We start from the raw sequence: 26,720 nt of genomic DNA, 5'->3' as shown, positions 1-26,720 counted from the left end.
ATGTCCCTGGATCATGACCTGAGCTGAAATCTCCAGTGGGACATTTGACTGACTGAGCCATGCAGGCATCCCTAGAGGATTAAAATTTTTTAAGATGATGAATCATTTATATCTTATCAAAATTAGACTGTTTATTCATTGATACTTTTCACTAACTTGTGTTGAGTAGAAATAAGTAGTAGAAAACACAATTTATTCCTTATAATATTTTGGCAGAATTACTGTCATGTAGGAAGTTGTTTTCATTAGCTAATTGTGATTCTTTATGGCAAATTCATCACAGGTTCTCTTCAAGTTGGCTTTTTATTTAATTCCTAGAAACTCTATTCCTTTTCTTCCTTTTTTTTTTTTTAAGATTTCTTTTATTTATTTGACAGAGAGAGAGCAAGAGAGCAATCATGGGCAAGGGGCGGGGCAGAAGGAGAGGGAGAGGCAGACTCCCTGCTGAGCAAGGAGCCTGATGTGGGACTTGATCCCAGCAACCTGGGTTCATGACCTGAGCTGAAGGCAAATGCTTAATGACTGATCCACTCAGGTGCCCCTAGGAACTTTATTCCTGAAGTCACATGGTGTTCTGTCCCTCAGTGACCGTAATAGATGTCATAATGGATAAATATTTCTTCTGGGGCTTGATTCTGTTGCATTAACCAGATTAGGCCAGGATTCCTACTTAGTCTAGGAAGCTTCCATGCTTGCTAAGGGGGGTGCACTAGCTGCTCTCAGTTGACAGAGGACAGCTGACATACAACTCCTTACCTTCCCAGTAAACCCAGAAGCTTAGACCAGCCCTAGAAAGAAAGGGGAGAACCAGCAGTGGAAGGGTCTGAACCCTGAAGGTCACTAAATATTGATCTAAAATGTTTTTATTCATCTGAGAAGTGCTTGTGAACTTGCATCAGCAAATGTGGACTATGTTAGCAGCAGAATGAGATCTTCTCCTAGAGTTAACTGAAATTTTACAGAAATAAAATGGCATTCCTTCCCACCCAAGTCTGGGAGTATACATTTAAAATAGCTACCAAAGGAGTACCTGGGTGGCTCAGTTGGATAAGTGTCTGACTCTTGATTTTGGCTCAGGTCATGGTCTTAGGGTCCTGGATCAAGCCGCACATCGGGCCCCATTCTCACCAGGGAGGCTGCTTGAGGATGTATCTCCCTCCCTCTCTGTCCATCCCCCTGACTGTGCTCTCTATCTAAAATAAATAAATAACTCTTTAAAGTAAAAAAAAATAAAATATACACTAAAAAATGCTCAGGTTTTCTCCTATTTAAAAAACAAACTAACTAAAAAAACCCCCAATACCTCTTTATTCTCATTTCTCTTGAAGTACTGTCATGTCTCTCCTTCATGACAAAATCAAATTCCTTAAAAACTTTCTTTTCAATTTCTCCCCTTCTTCACCTCTCAGAAGCTATTGTGGTCTGCCTCTTTTTCTACGGCCCCACTGAAATCCCTCTTGCTGAAGATACTTCATGCCATCAAATCCAGAGGAACTCTTCAGTGATGATCTTTCTCATGCCTTGGGGATGCGACTGGCCATTCTTCCCACTCTTAATTTATCCCTCTGTTTCCTCAGGACCAATATGCAGTTCTTCTACTTTTATACTATGCTTTCCAAGTCCCATTTAAGTACTTTCCTTCCGTCCATGCCTTAAACATTGGCATTCCCCTCAAGTCTGTTCTAGGGTCTTCTAATTCTAACTCTCTCTTCTTCCTATTTTTTTTTTTTTAAGATTTTATTATTTGTTGGAGAGAGAGAGAGAGTACAAGCAGGCTAAGGCAGAGGAAGAGGGAGAAGCAGTCTCCCCACTGAGCAAGGTGTCCTCTGCAGGACTCTATTCCATAACCCTGGGATCATGATCTGAGCTGAAGGTAGGTGCTTAACCTACTGAGCCACCCACGCATCCCTAACCCTCTCTAACAGAGCAGGCTCAGCTACTCATCTGACTTCAACTATAATATTGATGTTGGTGATTCCCAAATCAGTATCTCTAGCTGAGATTATTATACTGGACTTTAGGCCCTCATAGCTACTGCCTTTTAAATATCTGCTTTGGGGATAGCAGTCAAGATGGTGGAGGAGTAGCACACTGAGATGACATCAGGTTGCAGGGGTTCAGCTAGATAGTTATCAAACTATTCTGAACACCTACAAATCCGACAGGAGATCGAAGAGAAAAAGAGCAGCAATTCTAGAAACAGAAAATTGACCACTTTCTGGAAGGTTGGACATGCAGAGAAGTGAATCCAAAGCCACAGGAAGATAGACCACGCGGGAAGGGGCCGGCTCCTGGCAAGCAGTGGAGCAATAGAGCACAAAATTCTAATTTTTAAAAGTCTGCTCCACTGAGGGACAACACTCCAAAGGCTAAGCGGGGGTGGAGCCCTCACAGGGAAAGCGTGGTCTCAGGTCCCATGGGGTCACAGAAGGATTGGGGTGTCTGAGTGTAGCAGAGCTTGCAGGTATCAGAGCAGGGAAGCCAGCTACAGAGACGGAGCTGAGGAGTGAACTCTCAGCTTGGGGTTACCTTAAATTGTGATCCATGGCACCATCAGGCCACTACTCTTTGTCAGTGGCAGATCTGGAGAGACCCACCTTCATCTGCTGGAAGAGCAGAGTGGCAGGCATCTACTGGGTTTAGAGACTCCAAATGGGGTTATGTGCCAGAGACAGAAACTCTCGGTCATAGGCTGGGTGAACTTGGAGCACAGCCAGAGACCAGGAAGAAGGGAATGATTGAGCACTTTTCTCCGAGGCTGCACTGAGGAGTGGGGCCCCAAGCTCTCTGCTTCTCCAGGCCAGAGATAGGGGAGGCCACCATTTTCATTTGCATCCTCCAGAGTTCTACAGAAAGTGTTCAGGGAATAAAAGCTCCCGAGAGCGAACCCTGAACCGGAGCAGATTACTTAGCTCAGCTCCTGGCAAGGGCAGTGCAATTCTGCCTCAGGCAAAGATGCTTGGAATCACTACAACAGGCCCCTCCCCCAGAAGATCAGCAAGAACATCTAGCCAAGACCAAGCTCACTGATCAAGGAGAACAGAGGAATTCCAGAGGAGGGGAAAGCAAAGCATGGAATTCATTGCTTTCTCCCCATGAGTCTTTAGTTAATTAATTGCAAAGTTAATTAAAATTTTTTAATTTTATTTTTTCTTATTCTATTTTTTTAACTTTTCCTTTTTCCTCTTTTAACGTTTTTAACTAGTTTATCTTAACAATACCTTTCTAAAGAAAAACTTTGTAAACCTTCATTATTGTAGTCATATTTTATCCTTCATTGTATCTAACTTTATTTTTGTATACATATAGGATTTTTTCTTCTAAAAAATTTTGGGATACAATTTCTTCTAATAGATCAAAATGTACCCTAAATCTAGCACAGGGCTTTGTTCTAGTCTCCAGCCTGAGCAAATTCCCACTTTCTTTTTCTTTTTTTTTCCCAACCAACTTGTCTTATCAATTCCTTTTTTAGAATTTTAGAATTTTTAAAAAATTTTCATCTTTACAGTCATATTCCATCCCTTCATGTTTACCTATCCCTTCGTGTTTACCCTTATTTTGATTACATATAGTTCTCTTTCTTTAAAAAATTGGGAGGTAGTTTCTTCTAAGAGGCCAAAATACACCCAAAATCAATTGGGTGGTGCTATTCTATTCACCAGTCTGAGATATATATATATATATATATATATATATATATATATGCACACACACATACATATATATGTAAATTTATTCTTAATTTTTTTGAAACTTCTTTTTTTTTAAAGATTTTTATTATTATTTATTTATTTGACAACAGAGATCACAAGTAGGCAGAGAGAGAGGAGAAACAGGCTCCCTGCTGATCAGAGAGCCCAATGCGGGGCTCCATCCCAGGACCCTGGGGTCATGACCCAAGCTGAAGGCAGAGGCTTTAACCCACTGAGCCACCCAGGCACCCCTTGAAAATTCTTTTTACCCCTTTTCTTCTCCCCCTGATTTGGGGTCTCTTCTGATTTGATAAGTGCACATTTCTCTGGGGTCTTTGCCACCCTTTTAGTATGTATTTTATTCTCTCGTTCATATATTCTTATCTGGATAAAATGACAAGGTGGAAAAACTCACCACAAAAAAAAGAACAAGAGGCAGTTTGAAGCCTAGGAACCTAATCAATACGGATGTTGGTAATATGTCAGATCTAGAGTTCAGAATGACAATTCTCAAGGTGCTAGCTGGGCTTGATAAAGGCATGGAAGATATTAGAGAAACCTTGTCTGGAGAAATAAAAACCCTTTTTGGAGAAATAAAACACTAAAATCTAACCAAGCTGACATCAAAAAAGCTATTAATGAGGTGCAATAAAAAATGGAGTCTCTTACTGCTAGGATAAATGAGGCAGAAGAGGGAATTTGTGATATCAAGATCAAATGATGGAGAATAAAGAAGCTGAGCAAAAGAGAGACAAAAAACTACTGGACCAAGAGGGGAGAAGTTGAGAGATAAGTGATGCCATAAGACAAAATAATATTAAAATTATATTGTTGATAATATTGATTATCAATGATAATCATTATCAATTATAATTGATAATCATAATTATCAATATGATTATCAATATGTTATGAATATTATCAATGATAGTTATCATTGATAATATTGATTCCAGAAGAAGAAAGAGGGGGACAGAAGCTATATTGGAGCAAATTATTGTAGAGAATTTCCCTAATATGGCAAAGGGAACAAGCATCAAAATCCAGGAGGCACAGAGAACTACCCTTAAAATTGATAAAAATAGGTCCACACCCCATCATCTAATAGTAAAACTTACAAGTCTTAATGACAAAGAAAAATCCTGAAAGCAGCCCAGGACAAGAAGTCTGGAACATACAAGGGTAAAAACATTAGATTAGCAGCAGACTTATCCACAGAGACCTGGCTGGCCAGAAAGAACTGGCATGATATATTCAGAGCACTAAATGAGAAAAACATGCAGCCAAGAATACTATATCCAGCTAGGCTATCATTGAAAATAGAAGGAGAGATAAAAAGCTCTCAGGACAAACAAAAACTAAAAAAATTTAAAAACACCAAACCAGTCCTACAGGAAATATTGAAAGGTGTCCTCTAAGCAAAGAGAGGGCCTAAAAGTAGTAGGCCAGAAGGAACAGAGAAAATATACAGTAACAGTCACCTTACAGGCAATACAATGGCACCAAATTCATATCTCTCAATAGTTATCCTGAATGTAAATGGGCTCAATGTCCCAATCAAAAGACACAGGGTATCAGAATGGATAAAAATACAAAACCCATCAATATACTGTCTACAAGAAACTCATTTTAGACCCAAAGGCACCTCCAAATTTAAAGTGAGGGGGTGGAAAACAATTTACCATGCTAATGGACATCAAAAGAAAGCTGGGGTGGCAAACCTTGTATCAAATAAATTAGATTTTAAGCCAAAGACTATAATAAGAGATGAGGAAGGACACTATATCATACTCAAAGGGTCTGTCCAACAAGAAGAACTGAAAATTTTAAATACCTATCCCCTAACATGGGAACAGCCAACTATATAAGCCAATTAATAACAAAATCAAAGAAACACATTAACAATAATACAGTAACAGCAGGGGACTTTAACACCCCCTCACTGAAATGGACAGATCATCCAAGCAAAAGGTCAACAAGGAAATCAAGGCCTTAAATGACACACTGGACCAGATGGATATCACAAATATATTAAGAACATTTCATCCCAAAGCAACAGAATACACATTCTTCTCTAGTGCACATGGAACATTCTCCAGAATAGATCACATCCTGGTTCACAAATCAGGTCTCAATGGTACCAAAAGATTGGGATCGTTCCCTGCATATTTTCAGACCACAATGTTCTGAAGCTAGAACTCAATCACAAGAGGAAAGTTGAAAAGAACCCAAATACATGGAGACTAAAGAGCATTCTACTAAAGAATGAATGGATCGACCAGGAAATTAAAGAAGAATTGAAAAAAACTCATGAAAACAAATGATAATGAAAACACAACTGTTCAATATCTGCAAAGGCAGTCCTGAGAGCAAAATATATAGCAAAATATATAGCAATATATAGCAATACAAGCCTTTCTCAAGAAACGAGAAAGGTCTCAAATACACAACCTAACCTTACACCTAAAGGAGTTGGAGAAGGAACAGCAAAGAAAGCCTAAACCCAGTGGGAGAAGAGAAATAATAAAGATCAGAGCAGAAATCAATGAAATAAAAACCAAAAAACAGTAGAACAAATCAATGAAACTAGGAGGTGGTTCTTTGAAAGAATTAATAAGATTGATAAACCCCTGGCCAGACTTATCAAAAAGAAAAGAGAAAAAGACCCAAATAAATAAAACCATCAATGAAAGAGGAGAGATCACAACCAACACCAAAGAAATACAAACAATTATAAGAACATATCATGAGCAACTATTCGTCAATAAATTTGACAATCTGGAAGAAATGGATACATTCCTAGAGACGTATAACCTACAAAAACTGAACCAGGAAGACATAGAAAACCTGAACAGACCCATAACCAGTAAGGAGATTGAAGCAGTCATCAAAAATCTTCCAACAAACAAGAGCTCAGGGCCAGAGCTTCCGAGGGGAATTCTACCAAACATTTAAAGAAGAATCAATACCTACTCTCCCAAAACTGTTCCAAAAAATAGAAATGGAAGGAAAACTTCCAAACTCACTTTGTGAGGCCAGCATCACCTTGATCCCCAAACCAGACAAAGATCCCATCAAAAAAGAGAATTATAGACCAATATCCTTGATGAACACAGATGTGAAAATTCTCACCAAAATACTAGCCAATAGGATCCAACAGTACATTAAAAGGATTATTCACCACGACCAAGTGGGATTTATTCCAATGCTGCAAGGTTGGTTCAACATCTTCAAATCAATCAATGTGATACAGTGCCTTAATAAAAGAAAGAAAAATAAACATATGATACTCTCAATAGATGCTGAAAAAGCATTTGACAAAGTACACCATCCTTTCCTGATCAAAACTCTTCAAAGTGTAGGGATAGAAGGTACATACCTCAATATTATCAAAGCCATCTATGAAAAACCCACCGCAAATATCATTCTCAATGGAGAAAAACTGAGAGCTTTTCCACTAAGGTCAGGAACACGGCAGGGATGTCCATTATCACCACTGCTATTCAACATAGTACTAGAAATCCTAGCCTCAGCAATCAGACAACAAAAAGAAATTAAAGGCATCCAAATCGGCAAAGAAGAAGTCAAACTATCACTCTTTGCAGATGATATGATACTATATGTGGAAAACCCAAAAGACTCCACTCCAAAACTGCTAGAACTTGTACAGAAATTCAGTAAAATGTCAGGATATCAAATCAATGCATGGAAATCAGTTGCATTTCTTTACACCAACAAGACAGAAGAAAGAGAAATTAAGGAGTCAATCCCATTTACAATTGCACCCAAAACCATAAGATACCTAGGAATAAACCTAACCAAAGAGGCAAAGAATCTGTACTCAGAAAACTATAAAGTACTCATGAGAGAAATTGATGAAGACACAAAGAAATGGAAAAATGTCCCATTTACTTTTAAAATGCCTATTCTTTAGATTTATCCTGTACCACCAATTGTCTTCTGTTCACTTGTCCTTCTACACCTAGTGGTAAATCATGGACTACTGTAGGGTTTTGATCTGATCTTTCTTGTCTCTCCCTATACTTTGTCTTTAGATAATCCAACCTAGCCCTGTGGTTTCCTTTACCTTAATCAAGTTGATGAATCTAATATATTTCTTTTTTTATTTTTAAAGATTTATTTATTTAGCTATTTAAGCACAGGCCTTCATGAGCTAGGGGAGGGGCAAAGGGAGAGGGAGAGAGAATCTTAGGCAGATTCTTTGCTGAGGGTATGGAGCCCAACGCAGGCCTTAATCTCTCAAGATCAAAACCTGAGCTGAGACCAGAGTCAGATGCCCAGCTGACAGAGCCCCCAAGTGCCCAAATATATTATTTCTTACTCTTTCTTACTCTTAGGAATATATTTGTTACTCTTATATTACATATAAATATATATATATACATATATATACATATATATATATATATATATTTCTTACTCTTTGATTTATTACTCTTAGATTTCTTTTGAACTCCCAAGTCATTGTCCCTCCATCATCTCTCCATTTACATTAAGGATTTATAGCTCCTTAAACTGAACTTCCAGGACTTAATTTATAATCTTCATTCTCCTCACCTAACTGTACCGATAATTAGTCTGTTTTTCTCCCCCATATCCTATTCTTATGAAAGCTATCAGCACCTGCCCAGTTCAAGCTAGAAATCTAAGAAACCTCTTTGTTCTTCTGTTTCACATCTCTTCTTTCCAAAGAGTCCCTATGTAGCCCATTCACTGCTACTGGTTTAGGACAAACCACTACTATATTTTCACTTGTACCACCTCTTGACTAGTTGCTTTAATAGGAATTGCTGGGGAAAAAACCCAGCTAGGGGTCCATGATACCCTTGTAAACAGTTTCCATCCACATGTGCTCACTACCACCCAAAACTGTTGTCTTGAAATGTTCTTTCATTGTTTTAGATGATTATTAAATATTCAAATCTTAAAGCCATTAGCTATAAAAGCTGCTACAGTACATTGACTGAAGGACAGCCATTCAGATTTAGGCACCAGCACCTTGGCTATGAAATATAAGCATGTATTGACAGGCTAGACATGTGTCTTCTGAGGACTGGTATTGTTTTTGGACTCCACACATTGACTATCTGACCAGTCTGAGCACTTAATGTTCAATCATCTTCAAATCAATTAACTCCCCAGCTTCTACACATCCTTCTACCTGAGAAAAGAGTAAGGACCCTACCCAGCTTGTCCCTTAAAAAGGAGCAAAGGATGGCCAGCTCGCCAGCACACACACTAGGCCTATGAAGATTCTGTTGTACATCCTAAAAATGTTCTATTTAACAGAACAAAGACCCAGTTTCTGAGGAACAGTGGGTACTAAGAGCATGCTCACCCATTCAATATTGCAAAATTACTACCCCCTTACCACCAAAACCAAACAGCCGGAACTTAATTCTCTTTGCGATCAAAATGTCTTCACTTTTATTCCTGTTGCGTACTATGAGACAGCACTACATTTGCTTTACTTTTCTCACATTCTGTGAATTGAAATGTTTATAAAAGCTCTGCTCATTCTGAGAAAGAAATCTGCTTTTTACTATCCTTTCAAACTTGAACTCCAGTCTTTCTCAGACTGATATGTTGGTTCTCTCCAGTCAGTATTTAACTGGTCCTCCATGCAGCAGCCAGACTGATCTCTTAAGGAAAGACAAATATCAGTTTAGGGTGCGTGGTGGCTCAGTTGGCTAAGTGTCTGACTCTTGATTTCAGCTCAGGTTCTGATCTCAGGGTCATGGGATTGAGCCCCACATCAGGCTCCACACTCAGTGAAGAGTCTTCTTGTCCCTCTCCCTCTGCTTTTCCATTCTCTCTCTCTGTTTCTCTCAAAAACAAACAAACAAACACATAAATAAATAAATAAAATCTTTCACAACAAATATCAGCTCAAATCATATCTCTACTTACTGGTTTTCCTTTCCCTTAGCATAATGTCTTGAATCAATTTCTTACTTACACCATACCTCCAGATTCTCAAATGTTCTTTCTTAAACCTGGAATATTCTTCCTTATTTCCCTTTTTAAATTATTTGTTAAGTTGCTTCAGTCACTCACTAAATCTCACTATCAAATAACTTGCTCAGAAATACTTGCTCTAGTCCTCATAATACATTGTACTTCTTAGGTCAATCCACCTCATAATTACTTACTCATTGTCTGTATTTTCCATGTTTTTCCTTGCAAACTGAGACAGTGTTTGGCTTTTCAATTCTATGTTCCTAAATAAAATAGAAAATGAAAGAATTACTTTTCCTCCATTGTTAGAAGCAACAGTTATACTATTGTATCAAATTGGTCTAACAAATAAGTATGCTTTTCATTTTATTTTTTCACTTTTGTTTAGAAAGAGATATTGTAAAAGGTAAAATGTTGAGGAAACAGAATTAAATGGCATTAAACATTCCGTTTGGACTTTCTTTGAACACCTCAAATATGGAGTTCATGAAAAATTTAGTAAAGTCAGAAAGGAGAACTATTTCACAATTGTTGTCTACGAGACAATTTCTATAAATGTAGTACATGAATAGCTAACTACCAGATTTCCACTAAAAAGAAAAAAAAATTAATGGATGTTAAAAAAATAATCTTTTGGTTGAGAGAGAGCCATGGTTGACAAGCTTTTTCTGTAAAAATCCTGGTAGCAAATATTTGTAGTTTTGTGGGCCTCACAGTTTCTGTCATAATGACACCACTCTGCCATGGTAGCACAAAAGCAGCCATAGACAAAATTTTAAAAAGTGGGCATGGCTGTGTTTTAATAAAACTTCATTTATAGATACTAACATTTGAATTTCATATAATTGTCATGCATCATAAAATACTATTCTTTTGATTTTTTTCAAGCATTTACGTGTTTAGACTCCTCTTATCTTGTGGGACATACAAACAGATGGCAGGCTGGATTTGGTCATGGGTGATAGTTTGCCAGCTCTTGCAGGAGAGTTAAATTATAACCATATAATTGGAGAGATGGTTCTTTGGGACAAAAGTCTATAAACAGCTTGTTCTATGAATTCAATGACTACAATGCTAAAGGTTTTATAAATTAAAAACAATAATGGGAACTCTTTTATAGAAGAGAATTTCAGGATTTATTTGTTTGTTTGTTTGTTTCAACCTTAGAAGAAGAGATTTGACATTAAGATGAACTAATACCAGATAGAATTAATTTTTTATATAAAAAAACCTTTTAATCTTTCCCATTTAAATTATTAAGTTCCTTTTAATCAGTAAACATTTTGGAGGAACTTACAGTGTACCAGGTGTTGGGGATGTAATGGTGCATAAGACTCAGTTTCAGTAAGGGTCGTAGTTAAGTTAGTTGTCATTTCATTGCAGTGTGGAAAATATTATGAAAGAAAAATACAGATAGCAGGGTGAGAGCAAGTCTAGCAGGGTGACAGAAGACATTCTAAAGGATTGATGAATCATTCACTTTTTAAGAAAACATTCCCTTTGCTTTAGTGAAAATTTATTATTTTTGTAAGAATTCTACTGGCTTGGACCGATGTTTATGCAGGTGAAAATACTCACCAATACACTAATCAAGCACTAATCAGAGGGCTGCTGAAACCTAGTATTTCTTTTCAACATTAAAATGTAACCTATTTATTATTTAGTGAGACTTAGCCCTAGCGAAATAATAGACATGGCTGAGAATTTTTTCAAAAGACAGAATTGGCAAAATTTGGGGAAAAAAAGCATCTTGAACTAAGACTAAGTTGAATTTGAGGATGGAAAAGAAGTATTGGACATTGGGTCAAGAGAAACAAAAAAGAATAAAAATAAAAAAATTTGAGGTCCAAACCAAAAAAGTAGTACAACTTCAATCTCTGTCATTTACCTAAAATAATTACTGAGCACTCATGCGTCAGGCACCGTGCCTGCATACATTAAAACCATCTGAAGGTATATGAAACTTAATACTCTTACAATAATACAGTATTCTCAGCATTATACTAGGGGAAATACAGAGTTAATGGGAACCTCAAAGCAGGGCACCTGGGCCCAGAATGAATGGGAGAGTGGTTTGAGACCTTTCTGGAAAAGTGTCCTGTAAGCTGAAGCCTGAAAGAGGCTTTCAGTGAAATAAGCCAAGCAGAGAGAGTCAATTATCATATGGTTTCACTTACTTGTGGAGCATAAGGAATAACATGGAGGACATTGGGAGAAGGAAAGGGAAAGTGAATTGGGGGAAATCAGAGGGGGAGATGAACCATGAGAGACTGTGGACTCTGAGACACAAACTGAGGGTTTTTTTGGAGGGGAGGCCATGGGGGGTTAGGTGAGCCTGGTGGTGGGTATTAAGGAGGGCACATATTGCATGGAGCACTGGGTGAGGTGCATAAACAATGAATCTTGGAACACTGAAAACAAACAAACAAACAAACAAATAGAGGCAACAGAGAAGATGGTACTTCTGTGGAACAGAAGGTTGTTCAGCATGGTTTGAGAATAAATTATGGCCAGATGGGGTGGGGTCAGCAAGAAGCCATTGAGAACAGCATGTACAACTTTTGCGTGCCTGTTACTGGGTCAGTACTTTGAGAGCAACGGGAAACCCATAGAAAGGAGAAAGGCTTAAACACGGGAGGGAAGTGATCAGAGATATGTTTTATGAAGATCACTTTGGCAGCCTATGACGAAGGGATTGGACTCAGTGCTGGAGACTAAGTCAGTAGCAGATGGGAGAGAATGGCCACCAGATCTTCTTCAGTGAGTCCTTCAGCTTTGTTTCCAGAGAGTCTGGGGTCTCACAATTGACTTTTTCTTTTCCCCTTCCTCAAGTGATTAAGAACTTTCACACATGTACATACAAGTGCAGTTGTCAGGTCATGGATATCTGTGCCTAGAAACACAGATAAATTTGAAATGTGTCTAATTCTTATTTCCTTTTCAAGAAAAATGCCCAGAACATTTTCTGTTATTATGAAGAAAAGAAGAAGCACTGTATGCTTTCTCTATCTAATATTTAGTCTCAGAACTTTTATGTCAGAAAAACTGGCAGGGCTTGGCTTTCTCTCTCTCTCTCTCTCTCTCTGCTTGGTGTTTCTTTGAGGGTAATCTAAGGACCCTGGAGCCATAGAAATGTTCGTGTGGACCCAGGAAGCCATTCCCTGTTGTGATGCTACTCAACACAGTTTCATTTGTTATTATTGTGGGTAAGAACTCTTTCCAAACAAATGTAAATCACCAGGTGTAACTATCTGTTAGTATCATCTATAAGGTCAAGTGTCTGTGGTAAACCCACATTATCGCAGAACCAAAGAACCCTCTTCCCTTCTCTTCACTGTCACTTTGGTTTATAAAACACATTCTCTATTCTGTGGGTTGCTAATCTGCTGGATTCACAGTCCAGTGAAAAGTCAGTGAATTTGGAGAGATAAAGGAAAGGTCTGAGTTCCAACTTTGCTACTTATTTGAAGTCTCTTGCCTCTTTGGGATATGGAATTGTTGTAATTTCCCAAAATGAGGGATGCCTGGGTGTCTCAGTTGGCTAGGTGCCTGCCTTTGGCTTCCAGTCATGATCCCAGGGTCCTGGGATTGAGTCTTGCATAGGGCTCCTTGCTCAGTGGGGAGCCTGCTTCTCCCTCTCCCTGCTTGTGTGTGCTCTCTCTCTCTTTCTCTGGCAAATAAATCAATAAAATCTTAAAAATTTTTTTTTCATCAAAACAAAGTAGCAAGACTAAATTATCTTAAATTCTTTCTAGCTAAGAGATTATGGTTTTATGAGTCAGATAGAACATCAATTTCCCAGGATGGAAAGTCCAATAAAATGACTACAGATACAGGATATTAGAATGATGATAAAAAAAAAAAAAAAAGTTTTATCAAATAGCCAGAGCTCCTACTTCCTAGACAGTGAGGTGGTTTTTTTGTTGTTGTTGTTTTTGTTTCTTCCTGAGGATGAGATGCCAGGAACCCTGAAGAGGTACAGGCCATGCTTGCCTCAGATCTCCTTCCCCAAGGCTGCTCTGCTATTTTATTCCCGGAAAAGACCCCTATCAGAGCTTGGTGTTTGGTTTCTGACAGCACACTGGCCTTTTCTTGCCACATGGATTAGCCATGGATCCAGCCTCTTTTCCTGGAGGGACTTGAATGGCACTAAGAGTCTGAATGGGCTTCCAGTTTCTTTATGTTTCGGCTGCAATCTTCAAAAACCAGTTGCTCGCTAATCCGTCAGACCAGCTCAGGGCAACAGTGACCTTCCTCCAAGCTTCCACACGGATTATTCTAAGGAATCTCCCAACTTGAATTAAAAATATCAAAACTTAAAAAACGAACAGGCTTTCCAAAGCTACTGGATCCCAAAATTAAGTGTCTCCAGATATTCTTAGAAGTGGAAGGTCTGGTGCAGGAATGGGAGTGCACAAGTAGGGACTGGACAGGACAGAAATGACTTTCTCCAAAGGTGGAATGGATGTGAGTTTAGTAAAGATGTCAAGGACCAATGTAGTGGCAAAAGACCCATGGCTAGCCTCAGCAGGAAGCCGTTGGAGCCTCAAGGGCTACAGTCATGGGGCCACCTACAGAATTTGGGTCTTGGTGGAGAAATGTCACATCTACCAAACCATGGTATATGGTGAGCAAATACTCAGGGCTCTTTCTCCTCTAATCTTTTGTCCTTTTAATTTCCTGTGACTGCCTCCCCTTGGCCTAGCCCAACAAAAGCCACAGGACCACAGGGCATGGATAGTTCTGTAGGTCAGCCTCTAGGGAATCAAAAGCAATGTGTAGAAAAGCAGGTCCCAACGGTGCAGTTGGAGAAGATCCAGCAGAGAGGAACATCTGGACTTGCAGCCTGTGGGATCAGAAATGTCCTGAGAACAAATCAAAATTCTGATGTACTAGAAGGTCATAGAAGGACTGAGGCAAAATGAAAGAGACAGGCCGAGAGCCTGAAGGTCAAGGAATAGGAGGGGGAAGCCTAAGAAGGGAACCAGAACTGAAGCCTGTGACCAACTAGAATGATCGAGGGACAAAGGGGTTGGGAGAAGATTCAAAGGCAGGCCTTGTTTTTCTAGGATGGATCAATGGCTTCTGTCTCACATTTTCTTATAATGTGATTTTAAAATAGGATACAGGGCCTGGATAGTCTCCTCCTATGCAAAGCACAATCATACAAAACTTAAGTTCATTTGTAAAGAAATAGTAAGAACAAATGTTCACAAGCCACATTGTAGGACATACAAAAAAAATAGCTTTAGATTCCTTCCTCTAACTTAACCTTTTTTTTTTTTTAATCCCTCATTCCACAGAAAATGTACAATGTATAATTACCATGTTTACCCAGAAATTACTAAGATTTAAAATTCTGTCAACTCAGGATTCGCTCTCCCCTTCTTTTCCGTCAGAGTAGCATCTGCATTTCTGAGAGTGTATGTAACATGAAATCTGAACGGCTACCTTCAGGTCCCCAGGGAATGCTCTGTGCCTTGCTCTCATCTGCTGAGATGTGTGCTGCTCCCTGGATGTAGTCTGGCCTTTGGTAGACTGGTTGGCCCCTTCCACTCTTTACCTCTGACAGTATTTAGGCTCTTACCAAACAGGGGGTGGGGGACTTGTCCTATAGCTTTATCTACGTCCTCCTGTACCATTCCAAAAAGTGCTGTTCCATGCTTTGTTGTAGCAACCAGAGAAGAAAATAAGCCAAATTAGCCTCTATTGTTTAGTCCCCATGCATAAGACTGGGTTCTGTCGCCCATTCCTTCAACTCTCCATAAACTCCCACCTAGGGGCAGAAGGTTGCCTCATCATCTTGAGTAATCTCTTCTCCCCATCTCAGAGGCTCTGCCCTGTCTTGGGAGGATGGATATAGTGGTGCAGGAGACATGAGAACTCACTCAGTAAATATCCTTGCCAAATCTTTCATCCTAATATCTAGACTTCAGTGTTATTTAAGAGCCAGGAATTGGACATTTGTTGTCTTTCACTTCCTTCACTGTGAACTTCTCCCTTTCCTTGTGGATCTCACATATTCTGATCCCCAAGGTAAGGGAGTCAGCGAGTTCGTTTCATGGAATGTATCTATGGGGGAGTTTACGTAGAGGACAGATAATACTGTGAAACAGATAAAATTTGGTCTTAAATCTAATACTCTGTTTTTAAACTTTCCTATCTCCAAATTGTGTGCTTTTGTGATTTTCTCTACAGCTTTCTTCCAAAATCTAGCTTCATAAAACTATCTCATAAACACAACCCTAAAGTTAATGTATAAATGGCTCATAGTATTTAGTCCATTATTCTTTCTGCATGTGTTTTGTTTAAAACAAGAAAATTCTGAAATATAGGAATGATTTTCTATAAAATACAGTCTTTGTCACAACCATTCAGCTTGACCATTTCAGCACAAAAGCAGCCATAGATGGTGTATATGTAATGAACGTTTCCATGTTCCAATAAAACTTTATTTATGGACATGAATTTAAGTTTCATATACTCTTCACATGTAACAAAATATTTTTAAATTTCTTTCAGCCTTTTAAAACTGTAAACATCATTCTTAGTTTAAGAAATGTAAAAACCAGAGGGATAAGCCATATGTGGCTCACAGCCAGTGGTTTGCAGACCTCATCTTGACCTAACCCCTCAGGACTATTCTGGCAATAAGGATCAGGTCTCCAGGCGGCATGTGAGTTGGAGTGAGTTAGGCAGGGAAGCTGTCACACCAAGAGGCCAGTGAGGACACATTGGACATCTCATCCCTAACAACAGTAAGGACTCTCTATTAGCAGTTTGCACTAAGAAAAAGAGAGAATCTGGATTTCTGCCTGTCTCCTGATCTTGAAAATTCCTTCCATCTGACTTCACTACATTCGGTATATTTTAGTTTAGAATGCCAGTTTTCCTTCTCTGCTCTTGGTCCTATTGGTGAAAAAAGGAGAGGAAAGATGCCAATATTTTTATATGCTTTTATTTTCCTTCCCTGATGTGTTAGTATCGACAACGGTAGTAACAACAGTTACAGAAAATCACCAGTTCTTAATAGAATGAAAGTTATTATCAAGATCAAAAGAGCTTCCTTTCAATAACTTATTTGATATTGACCACCTGAGAGACTTTGCAAAAATTACTTAAACTCTGGATGTCAGTTTACCTATTTGTAAAAGAAGGATCTTGGAGATTTGTTCTAAGTGTACAAATGAATGACAGTTCTTCTTACAAACCTCCCTTCACTGAGAAGACTTATGGTAGGAAATAAGTTTTGCTAAAGATGTTAGAAAGTTATAGAAAGATATGTTAAAGTAGCAAAAAAGCAGATTAAAAGACTAAATTCACATTTATATTTTCGTACTTACTGAGTTTTATAGTAAAATATTCAGGATAAATACAGCTACAGTGTTTTTCTTATGTTTATTTTTCTGGAAGCAACCATACTTCAATTGGTTAAAGGCTTCGGTTTACATCCATTTCCTTGAAAGAAAAGACAAGAAATGCAATTAAAAACAAAACAAAACAAAACAAAACAAAACAAAACAAAGCAAAGCAAAACAAAACAAAACCTAAAACCCCAAACCAAAAAACTTATGAATTAAGACTTTGAACCTGCAGATGGTGCTATGGTCCTATTATGAAATTCAGTTTGGCTTTCTAGTTTAAATTCATAGGGAAAAAAAAATGCAGTTTTTTTTATTTAGTTTAATTTTATCTAGAAATAATAAAATTGAATTGTTTCCTCTTTACTTTTGTGTTTTATTATTATAATGGGAGAAACTGTCTTTACCACTGGAAAAATCTAATGTAGTTACTCTTTGTGAATACTAAGTGCTTCGTTAGACCAAATAATAATCAACTTTTATGTCTTTTTTCATTTAGATTTTTCTGCTTATCCTTCAGCACTGGTTTTTCTGTGGCTTTCAATCAACTTACTTTGCTGTTTCTGTTCTTAAATAAAATTGTTTCACTGAGAATTGAGTGACGAAAAGCAAGGATAAAAAATTCCACATGAGAATCATTTCAACCTCTAGTTTGTAATAATCAGGTAAAAAAAGATTTCCTGGAATTAAGCCACAGGAACTCTGGCTAAAGTCAGAGCTGTCAACTGGGAAACAAATTTCCAGACATTCTGAAATTTAATTCATTTAATTTTTCTTGTAACTGGATTAGAAAATATGATGAAGCATAGCAGGATATTCTTTTCCTGGATCAGTATGGCTTTGAATGAAGCTGATAGATACTAAAATTTTAAAGTAGAAGAAAGAAAGGGGACTTTAGAGTCTTTCTCCCTTGAGGAACTTAGGAACAAAAATGTAAAAGGATATACACACTGGAAATTTTTAAAAATTATAGGAAAGATGACATTTTATTTTGTTGTCCACAAAGTTGTTCATGTGGCTATATTTTAACCTGAAACTCTGACTGAATATATGCTAGTCTAATTTAAATTAAAATCCCCACAAACAGAAATTGAGTATTTATCAAAGTACTCCACAGATGCTTTTCAACTAGTTCTTTGAAACCTGTCAACAGACTTAAGCTGGAAATGTTCAAAACACTGGTATGGGTGTAGGTATGTATTCAGGGGTGGAGGGGAGAAACAAAATAATTCTGTATAGTGCAAGGATCTATACAAAAGTTGAAAGTTTCTTCCTTTACAAAGGAAGGAAAATTGAATCCCTTGATATATACAGTCTGGTAGTTTATTTTTTGGATCATTTGAGGTTGTATATGTGAAAGTGCACTGAGAATTATGATATTTTGTGCAAATGTGAAATAGCAGTACCATTATGACTTTACACAACAGTGTGTATGTTATACTATCTTAGAGCCTTTCTGAAACTTTTGTCTTGGGAATAGTTTCAACACAAAGGAAATGTAATAATAAAGAAATGGGAAATTATTTCTAGATGCTTTTAAAATTAGAATAGATCTCAAGAAAGACTAAATCAGGATTTACATGAATGCACAAAACATTTTAAAAGGCTTTAGAATTGATACTTTGTAATAAAGGAGATTTATACATTTTTTAGGCATAATGAACATACGTGTGTGTTTTTTTCTGTATCCTTTTCTGCTCATAAAACTCTCACTTTCTGAAGGAACCCCCGTGGCCCTGGCTACAACAGTAATCATTCTCTAATTTCATTCCTACTAATTAAAGATTAAAACATTTCACATTAAGCTTTGTACATTTTTGTTGCTGTTGTTTATTTAAAGAAAAGTAAATTTCCTCTTTATATGTTACATCTTGAAGCTACTCACTATAAATTTATATAAATCAGACATAATGACAATTTAATAAGAACTCAAGCCTTATTCATCCTGTGGGAGTACTACTGTGACGTCTTTCAGAGAGCTTTGTGATTGCTCAGCCCTAAGTGTAAGCCCTATAAAATGATGGGCTTTGAAATGCTGGTCAGAGTAGAGTGAAAAGCAGTTGCTGGCAATAATAGCCAACCCATAGCCAGTATCAAGTTCTGGTTCAGCTCTGAGGGCAGAGAACTGGTGGTGCCTTTCTTGGCCTCATCAGACTTCAGCACCTAAGACAGCTCCAATATTCTCCTTCTATACGGAAAGCTCCAGAGGAACTTGGCAAGGTGAGTAAAAACTTTACCTTTCTTCTTTTTGTTTCCTCCTCCTACTTTGAAACTTTTCTCAGGGTATATTGAATATTTCTCTCTCTTGAAAGAATTTTACAGTGTTCTTCCTTTACAACAACAAAAAACAATTTTCTCAAGTCACCTGGTAAGTGTGGAAATGCTTAACTTTTTGAATATTTGTGGATTTTCTGAATTCTTTTGGTTGGAAGATGCTTTGCCCTGCTTGCTCAATACTTTATCAATACTGTCGTTTAAAAAATGTATTAAAGTACGGTGTAGGTTTTTGTTTTTATTTTGGGGTTTTTTTTTGTTTGTTTTTGTTTTTTTGTTTTTTGTTTTTTTGCCTGTTATATTCATTTCTAACTGAAGGGTTCAGGGGGCACATTTGTTTTACAAGTTTCAACTTTTTTTTTAAGTGTTGTTCTTTCTATTTCATAGGTTAGTTATGTGAACCAAGGAAACATTCATTTTCCTCTTTAGGTCTAAATGCTGTGATTTTTATACACAGCAAGAAAAACAAGGCTTAAATTCTAAGTTTCTATCCATGAACTATTTAGAAATGAAATCTGTAAGTGGATTAGATGTAAAAAAGCACAAACACCATTTTTAATATATTTTCTTTTTGTGGAAAAAATTATTTCAATGGTAATATGCAGCTTAATAATTTTTGGTATTTAATTTTCACTATTAAGTTAAGCTTGTTCAAACCTGGGCATAAAAAAATAAATTCCTAATAATCTCTATAATTAAAAGGGGAAAAAGAAATGTATGTACAATTTTTATACTGATATGGGTATGTACATATATATGTGTGTATATATATATATACACATACATACATATATAGACACACATTATTAAATAGATGATACTCCAGTGTTATATTAATTAGACACTAGAAAGATAAACTGTTTCTTTGGTTAGAAAAGATACCAAACATGCGTGCTACAACTCTGTTACAAGAAGATTGTTCCCATGGATACTTCCAGCACTATGAAAGTATGGCATTCCACATATACTTGGCCCAACTATGTGCCTAGGGAGAGATAGGCAGCAGTTGAAAAGGACCCTAATTTTTATTCAAGCAGCTGTCACCAAAAAAATAAAACAAAACAAAGCAACAAACTTCTTCATTTAAAAGTTAATTATATTGTAGTTTAACTCTTTCTATAAGATGAGAATTACTTTTTCCTAACCCTGCAAGAGCCTTCAGAAATTACTACTAGACACTCAGAATTACTTTGCTGGTGATATCCTTGGCTGGAAAGCTGATGTGATTCTCTCTCTTTCAAGGTACAAAGATGGAAACCAGAAGTAAGTCCCAGCTACTTGTGCTGCTAACACTTATCAGCATGCTCTTTTCTCACACATTGGCATGGCCTCTTTTTGGAGCACCCTCTGTTCTGAGGTAATTATCCAGACAGTTGAACATTCCTTTTTTATGTATATGGTAATTTTCTATACATTATTTTGGACAATTCAAATTTTTAAGTTCATATTATTTATCTAAATCTTTTGGTTGATATGTTAAGCAAGGTTTTTGAACATCAAATCAACATGACTATTCTATATCCTGGGGTCCACTCTCAGAGCATGAGCATAGTGTCAATGACTAGTTTTAAGGATAGGTGGATCACATTTCCAAACAGTGAAGAAGAAGGGTTTGATTTTCTTTTCATTCAAAACCAGTTTTAGATAAGGAATACGATTTTATACATTATCATCTCAGTTCAGTTCAGTTTCTGATAGAAAAAAATAGATGTTTAGTTGCCTGCCTCATTATAGTTCATTTTCAAGATCAATCAGTAAATAATCTTAAGGTTAGTGGTTAATTAGTGAAACATATATTCCATCATGCTGGACAGATCTACCTACCTAGCCACAATCAATTTGCCAATATTGTAAATTGTGGAAAAACTGATCTACTGAGACACCCTCCCCCAGTGACTGAATTTTAATATACTTGGTTTCAACCCTGAATTCTTAGTTTCACTGTTCTTTATGCTGCATTTCAGACCTCAAATTCAGAAATTATAACACAACTCTTTTTTAAAACTTTATCTGAAATAAAATAAATTTATCTTAAAGAAGTGGACAGTAAATGAAAACTACAGTAGTTTCATATTGTCTTTCCAGTTATGGGTAATACTGAATAATCTCTTAGTTACTAGCATTTGTGAAATCTGCTTAAAGCCAGATCTTATGTTGCTTTATAACTACACAGAATGATCCGATCTGAATGGTTATATCACCTATCACAACAATCACAAGAATGTTGAAGTTTGCATTGATTGCTAGGCTTCATACAAAGAGGGCTGCTTGTTGCTTCTACCAACTACTACATCATCAAAAGACGCACAAGTATCCAGAAGCTGATGCACTCCTTGGAGGTTTACTCTAATAGTCAAAATAAACACACTCGTAATTTTAATAGTGTGCTGGTGTTTAAAATGTGCATGCACTCAAAAATATAGTCATATTCCATGTATAAGCATGGCTATTCTTAGTCACTCAGTAAAGCATTGTACATCCCTCACTAAAATTGTATTAATACATAAATTAGAAATAAGAAGACCCTACAAAATTTATTGAACTTGAGTAACTACTCAGAGATGGAGAGATTCTTTGTACTTGATTAATACAGAGAAATATATCACACTAAGGTGAGTCTTTGGATTAAATTTACAGACCTAGAGAAAGAAAAGCAGTTAATATCTGCCTCTTGAGAAATGTTTGACAAATGATACTGAACGCCAACAAATACATGAATTGCTTTCAGTTTTTATATTGGATATTTAAATTTTTTTGAAGTTTCTGTTTTGTACAAAATATTTCTACCTGTGAATAACTTTGCAAAGTGAAGATATTGCTAACAAAGTGTACTTTGCTGAATGCACTGATAGGATTGATCTAAGTAACCCTTATGTTTGTTACATACACCTTCTAAAAGTTGCATGGCATCTATTTTATGGGATAATAAAAAAATTTCCCTATTTATTCTCTAAGTAGAATATAGAAGCCAGTAAATCTAACTATGCTATCCATATATTGTGAACGGGTAATTCTTCTCAGAATATCATCTTATTTCCAATGGCTGTAAAACCATAAACACTATCTTCTGAGAAAGGAATAGATTATACCTCTACTATATGTTTTCCTAACAGGTTGGATGACAGAATACCACTTGAAGAAGCAAATGAACCTGATCAAGTTTCATTAAAAGTAGACACAGACATCTTGCAAAATGCATTGGCTGAGAATGACACACCCTATTATGATGTATCCAGGTGAGTATGTTTTTATTGAATTTTAGAAAATTTATTTTTGAAATATAAATTTCTTATAATTTGTGTTACTGTGAAACTACTCTTACAGTACAATACTACAGGTTTCCATGCTCCTTTGCTTCATTCAGCCTGATTTATTGAAGCTCTAGCAGCTGTACCTGATTATCAAGTAGAGAGGGTGTAACAAGCTAGGATCAAAAAATCCTTCCCTTGCACAGAACCGTTTGTCTAGGGCAACATAAAAGTATAGACAGAGCAGTTCTATACTGAAGACAAAGTATAAAAATTCCTGATTTGGATGGGAAAGTTGGCTGACCATCCCTAAGGGCCTCTCTCCCTTAAGAGATTTTGTTTCCAAATATTTTGGCAGGAGAAAGAGCAAAAAGTATAATAAAGTTTTTGCTAACATTCAGGATAGTTTCTCCTTCTATCTATCTTTATTCGGCATAGAAGAAACAAAGCACCATAAATAAATAAAGAGAAACCAATTTTAATATATTATTTTTCCCATCAATATTTATTAGAGAATTAGTTTTAGAGTCTCTATCAGAAAGCATTACCTAATATTGAGATAGACTTCTAAAAAATTCCAATTCTTTTAATTTTTCAAAGTTTTGTGCGAGAAATACATCTCCCAATATAAGTGACTAGAAAATATGTTTTATTAGGTTGTCAAGAAACTTTCTTTTGGACTTACGCTTTCACAAGAAGCTTTCAAATAGCTGATAAGTTTCTTTCTTGTTTAACGAGGCAAAATAATATTTTAGGAAACCATTTACAAAATAATGGCTGTCCCTCCTCCTTCTTTTAGGAATACCAGACATGCTGATGGAGTTTTCACCAGTGACTTTAGCAGACTCTTGGGTCAACTTTCTGCCAAAAAATACCTTGAGTCCCTCATTGGAAAGCGAGTTGGGTAAAGAGAATTTATTATTTTATCAAACACATTATAATTACTTAATCCACAAGTTATTATTATTATTATTATTTACTGTTAACAATTTATTTATTTGGCTCAAACCTGATAAGCCTTGATGATGTGCAGTTTAGCTGAAAAATAATTTAGATTTTTCAATAAAATATACCAGGCCCATGGATTTAGGAAATCAACTTTTTAGTGATATCCTACTGCTCACTGGCATATTTATTTTTCTTAAGCGGCAATCATTTATAAATCTGTAATCAAATTTATCTAGACACAGTAAGAAATAATATAAACTGAAGCAAATTTTATTTTATTTTTAAAAAATATTTTATTTATTTATTTGACACAGAGAGAGAGAGCACAAGCAGGCGGAGGGGCAGGCAGAGGCAGAGAGAGAAGCAGACTCCCTGCTGAGCAAGGAGCCCCATGTGGGACTCTGTCCTGGGATCACGACCTGAGCCCAAGGCAGCCGCCTAACTGACTGAGCCTCCTGGGGTCCCTGAAGCAAATTTTAATATTCATCACAGTATTTGTTTTTAAATTCCTGATCCAACCAAGCATTGGGCATTCTTTCTTTAAATGGCCAATGGCTGAATATCTAGATGGCACTATTCAGGATGGCAAAGCTTGTAAAGAATGTATTTTTAAAGAAAACTTCCTCCCAGTGAGGCAGAACACAAGTTCAAGTATTCCCCCCCCCCTTTTTTTTTTTTGATAAATTAGTTTCTCAGTTAGTACAGAATGTGTATGAAGACTCTCAGCAAGTGCTGGAATGTGCTGGATTATTCCTTGCTCTCCTATACTTGGGTTTAGATACCTCTTTCTTTAAGTCTTTTTGTTAAGAGAAAAGGACTGGGCACTGGAATTCTGACTCCAAGACATTTGGAACTTTGGCATGTTTGTGATTTCTTGTTCAAACACTGCCGTTTCCTTTCACTTGCATTCCTTACCAGTAGCCTCTCCGAAGACCGGGGACCGATCAAACGGCACTCCGATGCCGTCTTCACCGACAACTATACCCGCCTCCGAAAGCAGATGGCTGTGAAGAAATACTTGAACTCAATTCTGAATGGGAAGAGGAGGTAAAGGGACAGAGAACTTGCTAAAATGAGAAATTATACATGCGTTCAGAAATAGAAGCTCCATATGAAGACATTCCTCTCGCTCTATCTCACAATCTATACTCTGTGAAGCAGTAATGTTCAACCTTGGCTTACGTTAGACTACCCTGGAGAATTTTTTAAAATCCTGTTGTGTGCCTTATCCAAAACCAACTGCTAGAAAATTAGTACCTAGGCATTGGTATTTTTTTTAGGAGTTTCCCCACTAGATTGTACTGTGCATCCAGAGTGGAAAATGAGACTGTAGAGACATCTGCTCTGAATCTGGGAACAGGTTTTATCAGAAGTGCTAATTTTTTTTTAAGGTTTTAATTTTAGAGTGTGTGTGTGTGTGTATGTGTGTGTGCAGAGGGATGGGGAGAGGGAGAGGGAAAGAGTCTCAAGCAGACTCCATGCTGAGCCCAGAGCCTGCCATGGGGCTCGATCTCACCACTCAGAGATTGGGACCTGAGCAGAAACTGACAGCCAGCCAGGTACCTTCAGAAGTGCTAGTTTATTAAACATGTTAAGTAGAGTCAATTAGCAACTTGATACCATATGGAACTCCCTTCATATGCATACACAATAACTTTATTTTACCAAATTAAGCCATGAGTTCTTTTGTATTCCAAGATTCTGTAAGACCTGTGTTTCTCTATGGTGAATAAATATTGGATTACAATAAGTAGGAAGTATATACTTACACAATAAGTATATAATTACTTATTATAATAAGTAGGAAGTGGGCTGCTCTCCCTTTTTATCCCAATTATTTTTGTTTAGATGGTGAGTGTTAAGAACAAACTTGTTTAGGCAAGATCAGACAAGTTGAATAACTTTGCCCACCAGATTATAATTCTGTAAATATAATTTTAGACACTTTATAATTAAGGATAGTCCTAGGTAATAATTAACCTCAAAGACAATTGGTTAGTCCTCAGGGCACTTTATAGAGCACAGAGAGCAGCGAAAGTCACACATCATCAGTTCCCTGGAAGCTTTCTCATCGAAGAACCTTCACGTGTACACTTTTCTTTTTCTGGTCTGCAGCAGTGAGGGAGAATCGCCTGACTTCCCCGAAGAGCTAGAAAAATAATGGAAAAGCTCTTTGAAGCAGAGCTGCTGACAACTCCCCATTGGTGGGTATATCTATGCATTCTTATTCTTATTTTATTCTTAGAGCAAACATCTAATTATTTCAACAGGTGAGAGTCACTTGATAAAAAACACCTTGGGGTCTCACAATGAGGCCTCATGGGAAAGGGCACTTCTTCTATCTTCTATCTTTCAGTAAACAGCTGAAAATGATTCATACAGTGCTCTGATAGCAAAAAAGGAGAAAGCTCACAATGGGCCAACAGTTTGCTACCTGAATGGTACTCCTAGTTGACTCAGACTTATTTCTAACCTTCCGTTGAGATATAAAACAGAGGAATCTGACTCACGCTAATGGGAAAACCTGGATTTTTCTTGAGACTTGAGCCATGCTGCTTTTATTAATTTAAGGTTTAGCCCCATGAAGACTGTTAGTGCTTCATTTGATTTAAGTACAGGGAAATGCGACCACACTGCAGTATGGTTAGTTATTATGAAAACACCAAGGCACGCTGGGTTTATTTGTATTCCTTGAACCATAGGGAGCTTCATGCAGCAAAGGTAAATGTAGCTTCTTGTACCTACAAAGTGAGTGTGGGTGCTATGATCCAATAGTCTTTACATTTCAAATATTCTTTGAATAGGGAAAGCGCAAGTAGGCTTTTTTCTTTGTTAAGTGATAAGCTTGTTTTCCCAGTTGTTGTATGTACATATGGATACAAGACATAATTCTTTCCTGGGTTACAATAATGTTTACATTATCTCATAAAATATATTTATTTATATATTATATATTTATATATTATATATATACATTTATATAATATACATTATATAAATAAATATATTTATAATATTTGGCCAGTGCCTAATGAAATTTTGTGTCATCATTGTATCAGAGGTTGGTAAATTTTTTCTGTAAAGGGCTACTGAGTAAATATTTTTGGCTTTGTGAGTTATATGGGTTCTGTTACAACTACTCAAACTCGGTCTTGTAGCATGAAAGCAGCCACAGATAATATGTAAAATGAATGGGAGTCACTGTTACAATACAATTT

General features: G+C 36.9%; 1 protein-coding gene across 2 annotated transcripts; it reads left to right on the top strand.

Annotated features, from left to right (window-relative positions):
• Positions 1–20,556: 20,556 nt before the first annotated feature.
• Positions 20,557–25,663, top strand: VIP (vasoactive intestinal peptide; the record flags this gene model as incomplete). 2 transcript variants are annotated; one of them, XM_080805137.1, is made up of 5 exons in its annotated part: positions 20,557–20,663; positions 22,420–22,542; positions 23,354–23,458; positions 24,421–24,549; positions 25,621–25,663. In XM_080805137.1, 5 exons carry the CDS (start codon positions 20,557–20,559, stop codon positions 25,661–25,663), a joined length of 507 nt encoding a protein of 168 aa, XP_080661263.1. The 2 variants fall into 2 exon arrangements, with proteins under 2 accessions (XP_080661263.1, XP_080661262.1); XM_080805136.1 differs by having other exon boundaries at positions 25,618–25,663.
• Between the last annotated feature and the right edge of the window lie 1,057 nt (positions 25,664–26,720).

Source organism: Martes martes (assembly GCF_963455335.1).
Source record: "Martes martes genome assembly, chromosome: 6".
In the NCBI taxonomy this organism is placed as follows: Eukaryota; Metazoa; Chordata; class Mammalia; order Carnivora; family Mustelidae; genus Martes; species Martes martes.
Note: the sequence above shows the minus strand (reverse complement) of the source record. Positions and strands in the feature narration are given on the sequence as shown.